This window comes from Vicia villosa, linkage group LG1, assembly GCF_029867415.1.
Source record: "Vicia villosa cultivar HV-30 ecotype Madison, WI linkage group LG1, Vvil1.0, whole genome shotgun sequence".
In the NCBI taxonomy this organism is placed as follows: Eukaryota; Viridiplantae; Streptophyta; class Magnoliopsida; order Fabales; family Fabaceae; genus Vicia; species Vicia villosa.
In genome coordinates, this window is record NC_081180.1 from 71,657,279 (window position 1) to 71,672,562 (window position 15,284).

At 34.9% G+C, this 15,284-nt stretch overlaps 1 protein-coding gene and 1 pseudogene across 2 annotated transcripts; both read right to left on the reverse strand.

Moving 5' to 3' along the window:
• Positions 1-900: 900 nt before the first annotated feature.
• LOC131645359 (uncharacterized) lies at positions 901-3,077 on the reverse strand (annotated as a pseudogene).
• A 6,264-nt stretch (positions 3,078-9,341) lies between these two features.
• LOC131641514 (WAT1-related protein At4g19185-like) lies at positions 9,342-14,672 on the reverse strand. 2 transcript variants are annotated; one of them, XM_058911822.1, is made up of 7 exons: positions 14,243-14,666; positions 13,228-13,290; positions 13,009-13,125; positions 12,554-12,839; positions 10,913-11,068; positions 10,130-10,281; positions 9,342-9,852 (listed from the first exon to the last, which is right to left on the reverse strand). In XM_058911822.1, exons 1-7 carry the CDS (start codon positions 14,431-14,433, stop codon positions 9,648-9,650), a joined length of 1,170 nt encoding a protein of 389 aa, XP_058767805.1. In that variant the 5' UTR covers positions 14,434-14,666; the 3' UTR covers positions 9,342-9,647. The 2 variants fall into 2 exon arrangements, with proteins under 2 accessions (XP_058767805.1, XP_058767812.1); XM_058911829.1 differs by lacking the exons at positions 9,342-9,852; positions 10,130-10,281 and adding an exon at positions 10,288-10,760 and having other exon boundaries at positions 14,243-14,672.
• Positions 14,673-15,284: the final 612 nt, after the last annotated feature.

The window sequence follows — 15,284 nt, forward strand, 5'->3', positions numbered from 1 at the left end:
ACATCACATTGCGTTACATAGGAGCATAAATCTATTGCCATTGATTTTTATCCTATATCCATCCCCGCACCATGTTGGACAACCAGGAGACAGTTACAACATGCTCTCTTATATAATTGTGATTTTGAGTCACACTCAGGTACGATTCAACTATTACTTGCAAAGTTTCACCTTAGTCTCATATTGACTTAAGTGTCAGAGTGCTGACATTTTTAAAATTACCATCTCCTATCACTAGAGAATCATCTCCACCCCCATTAAAAATATCCTTATGACAGTCTCTCTCAACTTATCAACCATTTTCTCTTCCAATGCACCATTTGTGTGAATCAACTTCTAATTCTCTTGAATTTCCTCATTTCCACCATCACAATCATTTTTTTTGTTACAACTTCAAGCATTTGTAATTGCTTTATGATATTTCATCAATGACCATTTCAAATTTAATTCATGGCCAGTGGCGGAGCCAGAAAAATTATAAAGCCTGGGAAAAAAATTTAAATACCGCAAATTTATATTATATATAATATATAAATACTCATCAATCAAAATAAAAGAGACTCGTCAATTGGTCAACACAAATATAGTTTAAAATAAAAGAGATAAACATGATCTTACAATAGCGGGTTAAATAAAATTATGAGGCAAATGTCCTTTCTGAGACTTCTTTGCAGTGAATGTTCGAATAATATCAACATCATCAAGTGACTTGAATATCTCTCGCTCGGTGTAACATACCATCATGTCATTGAACCACACATCGTTGATCTTATTGCGCAATTTAGACTTGATAATCTTCATTGCTGAAAAAGCTCTTTCAACGGATGCTGTCGACACCGACAATATCAAATCTATCTCAATAAGTTTATAAACCAATGGAAATATCAAATGTTTCTCAATTTAAACCATCTTCATAGCCAAACTTTGAACATATTCACAAGTGAAAAATGAAGCATTTCTTCTTACTTGAAGCACAGAAGTTTCAAGTTGATCCCTAATTGTTCCTCGGTCATCATCAGAAAAGTCTGTATGATAAATATCAGCAAGACGAGCAAGCTTATCAACATCAAACTTGGAGAAAGAGTTCTTGGGGTCAAGACATTAAAAGCAATCAAGTATAATGTTACTTCCTTCACTAAAGCGGTGATCTATCTCCACACATATTTTATCAATAGCAACATAAAAAATATCTGCACGGTAATGATGAAGATTAGTGATAGTCCTCCCTTCTGCTCTTGAACAACCCCAAACCAATATTTCATCATCCATATTTGGTACCAGAATACTTTAAGCAACACAAAATCCTTGGACATCGGAAAAAAAATTATCTCAACCACTCTCTCTCATTGTGCCCAACCGAGCTTTGACAACATCAACTAATTCCATGGCATTCACAATATTAAGATATTTTCTTTGCAATACAATTGAAAGCTCGTTTGTGATACCAAACAAATTTAACATTAACCTCAAAATAAAAGCAAATTTAAAGCTCTCCATTTTTTCTATCAAACCTGCTGCTTGAGATGGTCCACGTCCATCTTCATCAACCATACTAAGCACCTTTAACACGGAGGACCGCATTTGATCCAAACGAAGCAATGTAGTATGATGCAAACCCCGTCTAGTATCCCCGGGTCTAGTGAGACTAGATGATTTGTGCAAGCCCCTTCCTCTAGATATCTCACAACTCTCAAGTTTATTTAAAATATCTTGGTATTGTGCCTCTGTCAAAGCATCCCACCTTTTACAAGATGCACTTGTTGTATTCAAAATCAAGGCGATGTACTCAAAGAAATCATGAATATATGAGCAACTGCTAGTAACAGACACAACAACCAATTGCAAACGGTGAGCATAACAATGGATATAGAAAGCATAAGGATTTTCATGTAGAATTTTTCTTTGCAAACCATTAAATTCACCTCTCATATTTGAAGCTCCATCATATCCTTGCCCTTGTATCCTTGAAATAGATAACATGTACTTATCAAGAATGCCATAAAGAGCATTCTTTAATGACTTAGATGAAGTATCTGTGACATGATGTAGAGCAATAAATCGTTCCTCAATATTCCCTTTGTCATTCACAAACCTAAAACAAATTTACCAGTTTACTAGGCGGCATAGAGAATAATAGGTAAGGAAAATTGGAAAATTTAACTACTAACCTCAACATCACCGCCATTTGCTCTTTGACGGATATATCACGTGACTCGTCAATAAGCACAGAGAATTGTCTATCACCAAGCTCTTCCATTATCACCTTGGTAACTTCATGTGCACAACATATTGCAAGCTCCTTTTGAATGTCTCTGCAAGTCATTGTACAATTTTTTCCACCACAGTCAAAAGCATCCCTCACTTGTTCATTATGAGATTTTACCCAATCTACCATCTCTCTAAAATTTCCCTTATTTAGTGAAGTAGAGGATTCATCGTGGCCATGGAAAGCTATGCCTTGTGCTATGAGATATCTTGAACAATCTAAAGAACAAGTCAAACGAATCTTATACAATTCTTCTGATTCCATGGTTGCTTTAGCAAGCTTACTTGTCACACTTTGTCTTTGATTATTATAATCGTCGTAGTGCTTGACACATGAGTTGTGCAAACTATTATGACTACCAACATGACCTTTCAAGCCTTGAGATGCATGCTTCCAATCTCTATATCCGCTTTTAGTGAAGACTTCAAAACCAAAGTGTTCGGCCCTCCCGGGTTGCTTAAATAGAAAATAATAAAAACAATAAGTTGCATCCTTTATCTTACTATATTCTAACCATGTATAATTCTTATACCATGAATTACTAAATGCTCTTTTAACACTTCCAAATTGAGTACGAGGAAAGCTTGACAAATCTGGTTGCATTGGACCCTTCAATATATATGCCCTCCTCACTTGGTCTTAAATATCTGGAGCATACTCACTAATTTGTTTCCTACAACCTGGATAAACGCACAATCTCATTTGGATTAAACTCATTAACCATATTATTAAGCGGTGGTTCTAATTCGGCTTCCGGTTGCACAACATTTACATTCTCAATATTTTCTCTATCAACCAAAAATCTCCTCATCTCTAAACAAAAGATAAAATAGTTAATAAATTTATAAATAATTTAACCTATAATGAAAACATATAAACAAAGAAAATTAATTTATTAATAGCCTAAATAACAACAAAATCTATAAACCAATTTATAATGAAAACTAATTTATTAATAACCTAAATTACAACAAAATCTATAAATGGACCACCTACAGTCCCTGAAACTGATATTCAAACACCTAAGTTTGACACTGTCACGGGAAAAAGCAATGAAAGTCAAAACAATTCACTTGATAAAGGACCCACTAGAGTACATGAAAGTGATATTGAAAATTAAACCATTCGGTTGATAATGGACCCACACCCACTATTATACATAAAATGATATTCAAAATCAAATATCTACAAACAACTTATTTAACAGCACATAATTTGACAACACAGTAAGAAGAAAAAAAAGCTATTTTATAAATCAATTTATAATGAAAGGCTATTTAGGTTAGTAGAAAACACAATAAGAAGACAGAGTTATTTCTCCAATACGCCGGAGGGATGCGATTCTTCTCCAACACAGTAAGAAGACTAATTTGACAACACAATAAAGCTATTTCTCAAAGACAATGTTATTTTTAACGTACGACGGAGCGAAGGGATGCAATTCTTTTCTTCTCCTCTTGCTGCGTTTGTGTTCCTTATCCTTTCCTTTTTTTTCTTTTTAATTCTTTTTACTTAATTTTAATAATTATAATATAACTTAAAAAAATTGGGCCGGGTGGAGCCCGGGCATAGGCCTACCCTGGCCTTACGGTAGATTCGCCCCTGCTCATGGCTAAAAGCCATAAATGCAACCACTCATGAATAATCTGTTCAGGTTCTTCAAGATGACAATATAATAATTCTTCACTTAGCGACGATATTCCTATCCAACAAGATCCACAGTCTTTGATAACAAATCATCTGCACCAATCACCAATTTCTCAACCTTCATTCCAAACTACAATTGTTGATCATAATCAATTGCTTTAAGAATTTCACCTTCTTCCATTGCAAGTTCAATTTCCTCCAACACAAGCGCAACTTCTTCCACCGCCAGTTTCTTTGACTATACATTTTAACCTCTGCCACATGCCTTAACTCTTCCACTTCATGTTTCAATTCTTCCTCCAAGACACTTCTTCCAACATTCTCAGGCCTCTTCCGGTGCTCCTAGAACAAACAATCACATGTTGAATATCTTCAACCTATTGCAACAACAAAACTCGTGGATTATTTGTATATAAGAGATATAGGAAAAGATCGATGTCGAAATTGTCATGCATATTAAAGTCTTGAATCACAGCCAACACAAATTAGTTCCGGTGAATACGCTTGGCGACGCTGATTCTCAACCTTCAAGGGCCTTAAAACAACCAAGGAGACCTTGTTCTCCCCCCGAATGGGTCTGCCATGACCTAATTCAAAGTTTTTTAGGGAAAGTCCATCACCTTTTGGAGGACATTATGTGGAGAGTTCACCTACTGAAATTATCAACCAAAGGCAATGGTTGTGCTTAACGACATTCTGCATAGAAAAAAGGAGACCTCGGCGGAGTACATCTATAGGTTCACTAGAGAAATCATGGAGGTTAGGAGATCAAATGACAAGTTAAAATATTGGATCATAGAGAAAGGTTTAAGGTAGGATTGCATGGTCATGGAGAAACTTGGCCTAAAAAAGTCGTAGATCATGAGCAAATGACTAGTTTTTGCTCAACCATACATCAATTACAAAGAAAACTACTAGTGGAATAAATCAACAAAAATACAGTGTTTTTTCATGTGATTGGTTGCATTATGCAAAACAACATGGAGTATACAAGATGTTTTGGTGAAGCAATAACACATGTGGGACAAGATGTTCCAGCATGTGTGCAACATCTAGCCTTTGTTAGGAAGCCAATATTGTTACCGATCTGAACATGATTTCAGGATATGTGCAAAGTGGTTTATTGCTATCTTTTAGCAGTGTGTGATTTAGATTTGTTTGGGAGATTAAATAGGATTAAATAAATTTAAATGGAGATTTAAATTTGAATTAAAAAACAAATCAAATCGTTTGTTGAAGGTTGTTAAGAAACAAATCAAAATAGAATCCTCTACAAATCTGGACAAGATAAAAGCTTATGCCCATTGGAGAAAATCCCAGATCGCATTGCTTTTTTAGGATACTCAAGCCTAACGTTTGTGGGTATGAGCAAGGATTGAAGATCATTGTGTTAGGGTTTCTATTTTGAGTCTTTTATTGGTGTTATTGTTTGTGCACTGTAACACCCTTCTAAACCCCGCGGAAATTAAATAAATAATCAAAGTAACATGAAACAAGGGTGCCACAATTCGATTTAAAACACAAAATAACATACTTCATTGTCATGCATTAACTAAGGAACATTCATCAATAGTTCACAACATCTCATGTCAACACAGCGGAAAATTAAATCAAACGGATAGGCACAACATCTTTGATACCATATCCCATAAAATAACCCAAAAACAAAAAATTAAAGTTATAAACTTATAAACTTAAAAACTAGCATTCCCCAGTGTTACAATATCAGAGCATGACACTTGACGCTACACTAAACACACTGACTTATGAGCTAATCCTCACCAAGTCGAAAGCCATTATCCTCAATCTGAAAAATGACAACATGTAAGGGTGAGTCTCATTCACAATTAATAAATAGTATGCATTCATAAGCAACATAACATCATAGCATACTATTCACCCAAATTGCATTATATTCAGATTTTCATACAATCATCAAGTAACCATACCAACAATTACATCACCAAAATATAACACTGAAACTCATTCAATCATGTTATATCAATATGCATATGGACCAACTGATACTATGCATGTGGTATCAATAAACTATGGACTTAATTCACCCGACCGATCTAAATATCACCGAGATACGGCCCTACCGACACAAATTCCACATAATGGGAATTATGTCCACCACTAATCCATACGTCACCGGGATTCAGTTATTAAATGATGTATAAATGAATGCACATACATATGACATACTTACACATCACCGATCCGATGAAATACATCGTCTCACAACTCACCATTATCACCACCAACGAGTATGCCCATGTTCCGCAATCATTCAATCATATCACATATTCATTAATTAAACATAACAAATCACAATTCATCCATCACCACAACATTACATTGTCTTATCTGCAACTTACATATTTGCACAATGTTTTATTCCACCAAAGCAATTAAATTGAGTTTTAGAATTAAAGTCGGCCACTGCCCATACTTCCATTTTATACTATAAAATATTTAATTAGCTTTGCAATGCCCAAAACGGCACATAAAAAGAGTACACGGATCAAAAGATACGCAATTTCGAAGTTTAGAAAAATTTCTACACAACAGGGTCCGCTCAGCGGCCCACTAGCGACTCGTGACAGAAGAGAACTACGTTGGGACCTCCGCTTAGAGGACCTACCTCCTCTTAGCGGACGTGCGATTTTGCAGAATTTTCATCTCTGCAACAGACCTGCAATCTCACCCATTCTCCATCAAAAATGCATTCCAAACATCACATAAAGGTATAAAAACATCGCAGACATTATCACACATCATCAAACACCATGAAAACACCTTTTTCCATTCATAATTTCATGCAATATCATCAATTTCCCCAAACTATTTCATTCCCAAACCTAACAATCCCAATCCCAATACAACCAATTGAATCAAATAATATCCTAATCAGTCCTATTATCTACAATCACATAATAGATACTAAAAGGAAGAGTCTCCCCTTACCTTCGATCGGAGTTCTTGAAGGTTCCCTTCTTCCTCTTCTTCTTCTTCTTCTTCTTCTTCTTCTTCTTCTTCTTCTTCTTCTTCTTCTTCTTTGCTCTTTCAAGTGTTCTTCTTTTTCTCCCAATTGGCTCTTTTCTTATTTTATGAAAAATAAAATAAAATAAACACAACTTAGTAAAAGGCCTAACCAAATAGCACCCCTCTTTTACTAACATTACACCTTAAGCCCAATAGCTCTTATTCCATAATTTTCCAGTTAAATCCAAATTAAAATACCAAAATTCCAATTAATTATTTTAAATCCAAATTAAATTAATAAACAGAAAATATGGGGTGTTACATGCACCACTCTAGCACCTACATTAATATCTTAAGGCATAAAGTTTGGTTTGTTAGTTGAGTTGTAATTCATACATAGGGAGGACACATACCTTAAACTAACTACTGATTCACATGTCACTGTTAAGGATAATTACTTGCTAACATGAGGACATCCCCATGTCCCGACACACAAGGTCAAACTTTCCCTCGAAGTTGTAGAAAGAATGAGTTCCTAAGATCTCACCATCCACTCAAAATAATATTCAACATCATCATCTCTTCGTTACTGCTCAAAGAGAAAAAAAATGACGACCATGAGTCATACACCTGACTCGTTCCTCCAATCAACATTTCATTTCTTCAACACTAAACTTCCATTTGAATTGGCACTCTAAACCTCCAACGGACCTTTACATATTGGGTTCATCCGTGATACTCTTAACATCAATGATTTATTCATCTAAACATCATCAAAACTAAATCCTACATTGATCTGTTTCATATCAATACGGGTGGGTAAGGCTCCATATCACCAGGATTGATTACCACTAGTTCATTGCTAGAAACATTGTCACTGACATTTACAAGGGAATTCCTACATCTGGTCTTCTTGGGTTCTCCATGTGCAAACACAAATGAAAGCTAAAAAATGCAAAAAGAGAAAAAGGAAATACCTTGGGTTAATGTGATTAACTTGGAGAAAGTAAATGAAGAAACAAATTGATTGATCAAATCAACATGAATTCAGGAATCTCCTACAACAAAGAAGAAACAAACAAAGCTCTCTTAAAAAAAACCTTGAAGCAAGAAGGATAAAAAAGTGCAAATGAAATGAAGTTTCCGTTTTATATGCACATTAAGTCCCATGCTCAACGACTCTTATCCATTCTAAGCTCTAAGGTTCCACTCAACGACTCAGATGACGTCTCAGTTTAGTAACGACACTTGAGTACATTTGAATGGGCGCATCATCTTTCTCCCCTACGTGCGTGGGGCGCATGAGGTCGTCGTTGTAGAAACATTTTGGTTGGACGGAATGCATTTAACGCGTTGGTTCCCATGCCAACTACTCTCAATCAAAAGTTACCCTAAAGTATCTCCTGAACTAACATGGTTACCATGGTTCAGATTCTTGAGTTGGCTTAACTTATTCCTACATCAACGATCCTCGTTCCATGAATGATAGCAAAGATTTATGGAGAACTTTTACGGGCTGGCCAAAGACCCATAAAGATCAGTCCAGTCAACATAGACTAAATTCTCCTCATAAGATCACCACAATGTCGCACATGTGAATCTGGATCACATAGCACCACACAAAAGCACGTGTCTCCATCCATCATAATCGTTGATCGTCATCCAACGGTCACCCGTGCTCCATGTCGGACAACCCAAGGACAATTACAACAGTTTCTCATTTATGAGTGTGACTCAAAATCACAAAACAATACAATTTAACTCATATTTGTATAGTTTCACCTCAATCTCATATTGACTTTAACTTCAAAATGCATTTTTTTTTTACATGTACCCTCTCTGATTACCACTTGGTCATCAAATAACCATCGTCATCACACCAAAAACAACCTCAAGATTGTCTCGATCAACATATGAACCATTCTCTATTCTAATACAAATAATATTTTTTTAGGATCGTGATATCCACGTGTATTAACAAGTATATATACCTTAAAGTTATTTGTTTTATGGTTTGCAAGGTTTATAAATATAAGTGGGATGCTGGATGCAGATACCTTAACACTCCCTCATCCCCGCCCTCGTTTACAAACAAGTACATGAAATACCCGTTTATTCTATCTACGAATATCCGTTATGTTATATGACATATGTCAGTAACATGTGTCATCGATGCATGGCAGGTTTCTTGTAGATACAAGTCGAATAACATTTTATGAAGTTGTCCTCCACTGCTCACACTTTGTAATTCAGAAGGGATAAAATTGGAATTATAAGAAGTTTTTGAAAATGTAGGGGAGGAGAAATTCACTTACGTTTTAACCAAAAATAAACTTTGTAACGCTAATAATAGTACTACAAGACATAAGAAAATGGAAACCAGTTTCTCCATCCAAACGCCAGTTTGAAAATATGCAGCAGAAAAATCACCAACTTTGCGTGTCCGAATATGCACTGTTATATAATTTGAGGTGATCCAAAACAGATAAAAATATAAGCCACTGGCACACCATTCTTTTGATGATTTAACATCTGACCGTGATTCTAGCATAGTTTCAAAACAAAATTCTTTTGAAGTATTTTTTACAGGTATCAAATAACCTAGTCGAATTTGCAAATATGTCCTACAAAATTAGAGTGGCACTTCTCTTAATTTTAGTTCTTCTAATCAGCTACATGTATATAGGATAGCATAAAGAGAGGGGAAAAAAGAATTGTGACAACTTTTTACATACAATTAATTTCGTCAATCCGAAGGCTTTGGGGATAATAAACCAGAGGCGCCTGAGAAAATGTTAACTCTATGAAACGGAGTCTTGGTCTTGTTAAGTGATTCAGAAACCCAATTAGAAGCATGATGAGGAATAACTCCAGCAGCTGCCTGTCTTTCTCTATATGATGCCCAAGTAACCGCATACAGACCAGTAATGATTAGCGATCCACCTAACACGCTGTTGTCATCATGGACAAAAAAAAATCAGAAAAACAAGACTTTTAAACCTATGAATCAATAACATAGACATAGACAATTGATACAATATTGACACACCGATAGACAACAATAAGAATTTAAGAAAATGTAAGTGATTGAACGTATGAATCAGTGTCATGTCGGTGTCAGATCTTATAGGAGAGGTTGTCGTTTGAATACTCAGTTGTTTGCCAGATTCTTTCAGTATACTCTTAGACAGCAATGCATCAATAAATGGAAAGTTATAGGAGATGTACCTTCCCATGTAAATTGGACTTCCAATAAAAATTCTAGATAAGAGAGCAGCTGCCCCAGGTTGAAGTGGATTATAAAGGGCAACCATGGCTGGGCCCAAGATTTTGTTGCTCCATGTAATGATTCCATAATTAAGTGCAGATGCAATAATTCCCTGAACAAACAAGAAAAACTATTATAAAAAACTAAATGAAAAAAATCATTTAAAGTAGTTTATAAAAAGTTGATACCAAAGACCATTGAGTTCTAAAATGTAAGAACAGAAAACATTTGCACTCTTTTATAAAAGGATTTCTTGCAGTTGGCATTTTCAGTAGTTGCGATCTCAGCTGTAGGATCAAGATCGGGCAGCTCAGAGTTCAAGTTATATTTTTAATCTGATTTGATGAATTTTAAATGAGTTGTCCAATCTCCTTCCAACAACCGACTGCAGGGACTACAATATTTGGCAACTGCAGAGAATTTGGGTTGCATTCTTTACATGCTAAAAAAACAGCACAACATACAAATTTCATTGACATTCATGACCTATTTCACATCTGCCAGTTTAAGTATACTTCCCACTCTTTTCATGGCCAGACAGAACAAAACCACACCACCAGAACATATCAGAGAAATCCTTATTTAGAATGGCTTCCATTAAAGAAATACAAAAAGAAAAAAGAAATTTGATGAATCAAATAAAACAACTAACAATGAATAGGGAAAATGGACCAAAAGGATTAGCAATATAACTAATAATGACTCATGACGATAAAGATTGGTTTGAATTTCTAGTTACTCACAGCATATAAAACGGCAAATGTTTCAGACTGATTCAAACTCCAGTCAGTTGACTCATCGGTTACGAAGTATGATGTAGTTACCATCAGTAAAGCTCCAAAGAAGTATGAATATGCTGTGACAGATAGGTTTGCAGGATACTTTTTTAATAATGGAGCCTGAAACAATTCATGATAATAAATTAAACAAAGATTTCACATATAAATTAACCCAATATCACCATTAATTTAAAAAAAAAAAACGTAAGTAGCAAGCACAACTAATATGATAAATAAAGAAGTTTTAAACAACAATGGTGATTATGCTAATAAATCATTGAATCTGAAAACAAGAATGACAAATTTCGGAGGTCGTCCAACAAGACACCAATATATTGTCAAATGTCGCTTTACATGTATGGAGATAAAGGGGTTAAAGGGATCTTCATTATCACTGTTAGAGAAAATTAAGGAAAAAAGTGACCTGTTTCCCCTGTCTGGCTGTCTCTAAGTTTATACTAAGAAATAAAGCACACTATGGGAGGGATATGCCTAGCCCAATAACACTTAACTAATGGCTATTTCTGAAAATCCCCTCGAGCTGGAGCATATATGTATGCTAATCATGCTCAGCCTGTTAGAAATATAGTCTATTTTATTATTGTTGAAATTTTTTGGTGGTATCTGCATGTAGTTCTCCTGTCCGAACATGTCAAGTAATAAGAAGCCTCTATGGAAACTTTTCATTAATGAAATGACCATGTACCTCAATATGCTTCAATCTTTCACGAAAGACAGTGTAAAAAGTAATATGAATGGAGGTTTAATTATTACACCATAACTTCATAAGCACTAAGCTCTTAAAGTCAACCTCATCAAGATTATTCATCCACAGCAACTCACGCAGTTTGTGCTATTGCCAATATTCTGAATTGGCACTAGATTGAGCAACAACATTTCAATTCTTAATTCACCATCAAACAAGGCTACCTCCAACAAGAACAGTAACCATAAATGGACATCCAGTAATCAGAGGATCAGATCAATAAGTATCAAAGAAGCCCTCAACAACAGTATGCCCACAACTAAAAACCAAACCATTTTCTAACTGAACACTCTACTATACTACCGATTCAGTATTTCGTTCCAGTTTCTCGATTAATTTGTCTGATTTTACCCATTGCTCTATTACTTAGTTTCATTCATTCTTCTAACTCAAGCATCTAGACGAGTCATTCACCATGTTTTCTCTATTCCTTCAAGCTCAATTTTCAAGACTCTTTCAAAGCTTTCAATAGTTAGAATCTATCCTTGCTGCAGGTACCTGCCACTGTCGCAGTGTTGCTGAAAGCAGGTTAAGATTAAAATGGGTCAAGTGGGTTCAACTAAGTCGAGCAGGTGTGATCAGGTTGATGTGAAAGTTGGACCAAAGCTCTAAACAGACTGCCTTGGAGGCCAGTTTGCAGGTTTTCCAGCTGAACCATCTGGTCCAGCCCATACAACTACGACTCTAAGAAACAATTCCCATGTATAATCTATGGGAATTGGGGACTAATCGCTTAACAGGTGAGTAACGGAGATAAGTGACAAGGATAACAATTTTTTTCCTTAACTTAATGCGGCTGTAATCAACAATCATTTAAAGTTTTTTAAAAAGATATATACCTGAATGGATAGAAAAGTAGCCATGCACATGCAGTTCCCTATGAAGCACATAACTCCAAGATGAAAATGGTCAAATCCAAGATCCATTAAACCACTAACTAACCATCCAGAAGGCTCTGGTTGACCTTTGGCACTTATTTCACTATGTGATATAAGGTCCAGTTCTGAAGATCCTACCAGTGCTGGACCACGGTACAGAACCATCACTAAGGCCCCCAAAACGCAGATAAAAATTCCTCCAACCTTGGCCAGACCTTCATACCTTAGCAAGTTTACTCTTTCTGTACTGCATGAATGAGTTTATTAAGGTACACATTATAATATGTCCTGGTGTATCTGAATATAAATAATATGCATACTTTTGTAAAACATTGGCGTGGGTTGTTGTTTTGTTTCACACACAAAAAATGCATTCACAAAATGAACACAGAAAAATTGAAAGGAGAGAAACTAACCCCATCATTATAGCCAACACAAATGTAAAGACTGGAGTAGCTGGCTGAATTGCAGCAGCATAAGTTGGAGTAGTATAGCTTAAACCAATAAGAAACAAAAGATGATTTCCAAATATCCTGAACACAAATAATGAAGCCAAATGCCGATGCATCAATAAAATTGCATATAATCTAAACATAATAAAACTAGGGAATATCTGACTATATCAAGAATCTTACCCAGTTAATCCAAGAAAGAAGAATGATGTCACAAAGCGCTTTGTTAGGGGTGGCCGTGTACGTCTACAAACAACATGGCATCATTATTTCTCACGCATTATAATAAAGTGCACATGACAAGAGTAGTAAATAAAAGAGTTGCAACTTAAAATATCACTTCTGAAATGTAGCAGTAGCAGTATAAGAGTTAAACGAGCACTATGATGCCTTTAAAAGAAAATCAGAAATCACCTTCATAGTCCAAAAGTATGACTATAGCAATAAGAAGAGCAGTTCTAACATCACTGGATCATACTCGAGATGATAACTAATCAAAATCGTCGAATAGCTGCTATAGCATAGCAGAATTTGAACAAACTGCTATTGCTCAACAACTTGGTACACAGTGTTGTAAAAAATCGGCTATAGCATAGCGAAATGTGAACAAATCACTATTTTCCATAATCCACAGCCGACAACACTGTAAGTTCTGTAACTAATAAACCTCAAACAATATAAATGTACTTCTGATTTATCTTTTGAAGGAGCTAAAAACAATTCTAAAGATGTAGAATTTATTTTGCCTCAAGAATTGATTCCACTTACAGTTAGAATTCATAGATTTTGAGTTTAAACGTGATTTTTATACTGAAATTCGTAGTTCAGTTCACTTTTACATAAATGTATCAAAATATAAATCATTTTATATCCAACTCATTTTTAACGAGAACAATTCTATAAAATCAATTCACTCGGAATCAATTCTAGTCACCGCACCGCATAAACAACCACCAAACACACACTAAGACATCTGGCGTGACCTAAGAAACTTAACAAAAGTTTCATCAGCATGATGAGTATTATCTCAGACGAAAAATCTAAAAATCAAGTAACAATTTGACAATTAATTAAGCATACCCTAAAAAAAGCGATTACAAAAATAAAAGTTTCAAATAAGCAGATTATTACTCAATCATCACCAATCACATTGCAAACTTAAATACAAACAATTGGGAAAAAAAAGCATAATCGGAACCTTTCACGGAAATAAGCAATAGGCGCGAGAATAGAGAGAGCAAGGAGATCACGAAAAACACAAAAAACAATCTGGTTGACTCCAACATTAAGAGCCAATTTGGTGATAACATGATAGCCTCCGGTGAACAACTGCACAATCGCCATGGCGGTATGTGCTTTCCATATCTCACCACTCCCTGCACCTCCCATTCTAATCGTTAGATCAATCAATCACAAATTGAATTCACAATAACAATTCTACTCTAGTTTATCATCATCGTCGTCACTCGCGCACGAAAAATGAACGAGTGCGTGCACGAGTGAGTGAGGGGATGAAGAAGATCGTTTTGTTGTTGTTGAAGTTTTGTGTTTGTTGGTTCTGTAAACTGAGTTTGGTGATGCATAGAAACAAGATCCAATGCAGAAAGAAAGTTAAGCCAGTTTTTTTTCTATATTATTTTAGTCTTCACTACTAGTCTATGTCCTAACTCCTACGCGTGCCGCTTCGTTCAACTTATTTTGATATTTTCTTTCTAATACGTGGAAAATATTTAATATCCTACAACAAAATAAAAAGAGTTATATACGAAAAAAAATAAAAAGAGAAAAAATAATATAAAATACTACATTTTATACTATCAATCACGATTATGTAATAAACAAATCAGACTGTTATTTTTAAAAAAATAATACGACAATTGATGAATCTCAATTAGATAATAGTGTAAAATTATTTTATACTCTCAGTAAATTATCTTTAATCTCTAATAAAAATAGTCGCCACTAAATTATAGTAAATATTAATTTATTTTAGTTTCTACTTTCTGAATTTTAAGAATTGGAAAAATCTGAATTTCCAAATCTTTAGTTATTTTAGTTGATTTATAAGTTTTTTAATTAAAATATGATTTAATGTTAAATCAAAGACATACATTATGACATTTCACGGGGACTCCGCACAATTTGCACGTCATAATGGCTTGTTTGAATCACTTTTGACTTTTTGTTTTCAAAATATGTTTTAAAAACTTATTCTGCAAAACAGTTTTTGAGAAAAAAAA

Coding starts and splice junctions, on each gene's coding strand:
- LOC131641514 (XM_058911822.1), bottom strand. CDS start 14,433: ATGGGAGGTGCAGGGAGTGGTGAGATATGGAAAGCACATACCGCCATG. Junction 13,291..14,242: donor ATTGCTTATTTCCGTGAAAG/GTTCCGATTATG, acceptor TGTTGTTTGTAG/ACGTACACGGCCACCCCTAA. Junction 9,853..10,129: donor AGTCCAATTTACATGGGAAG/GTACATCTCCTA, acceptor TGATGACAACAG/CGTGTTAGGTGGATCGCTAA.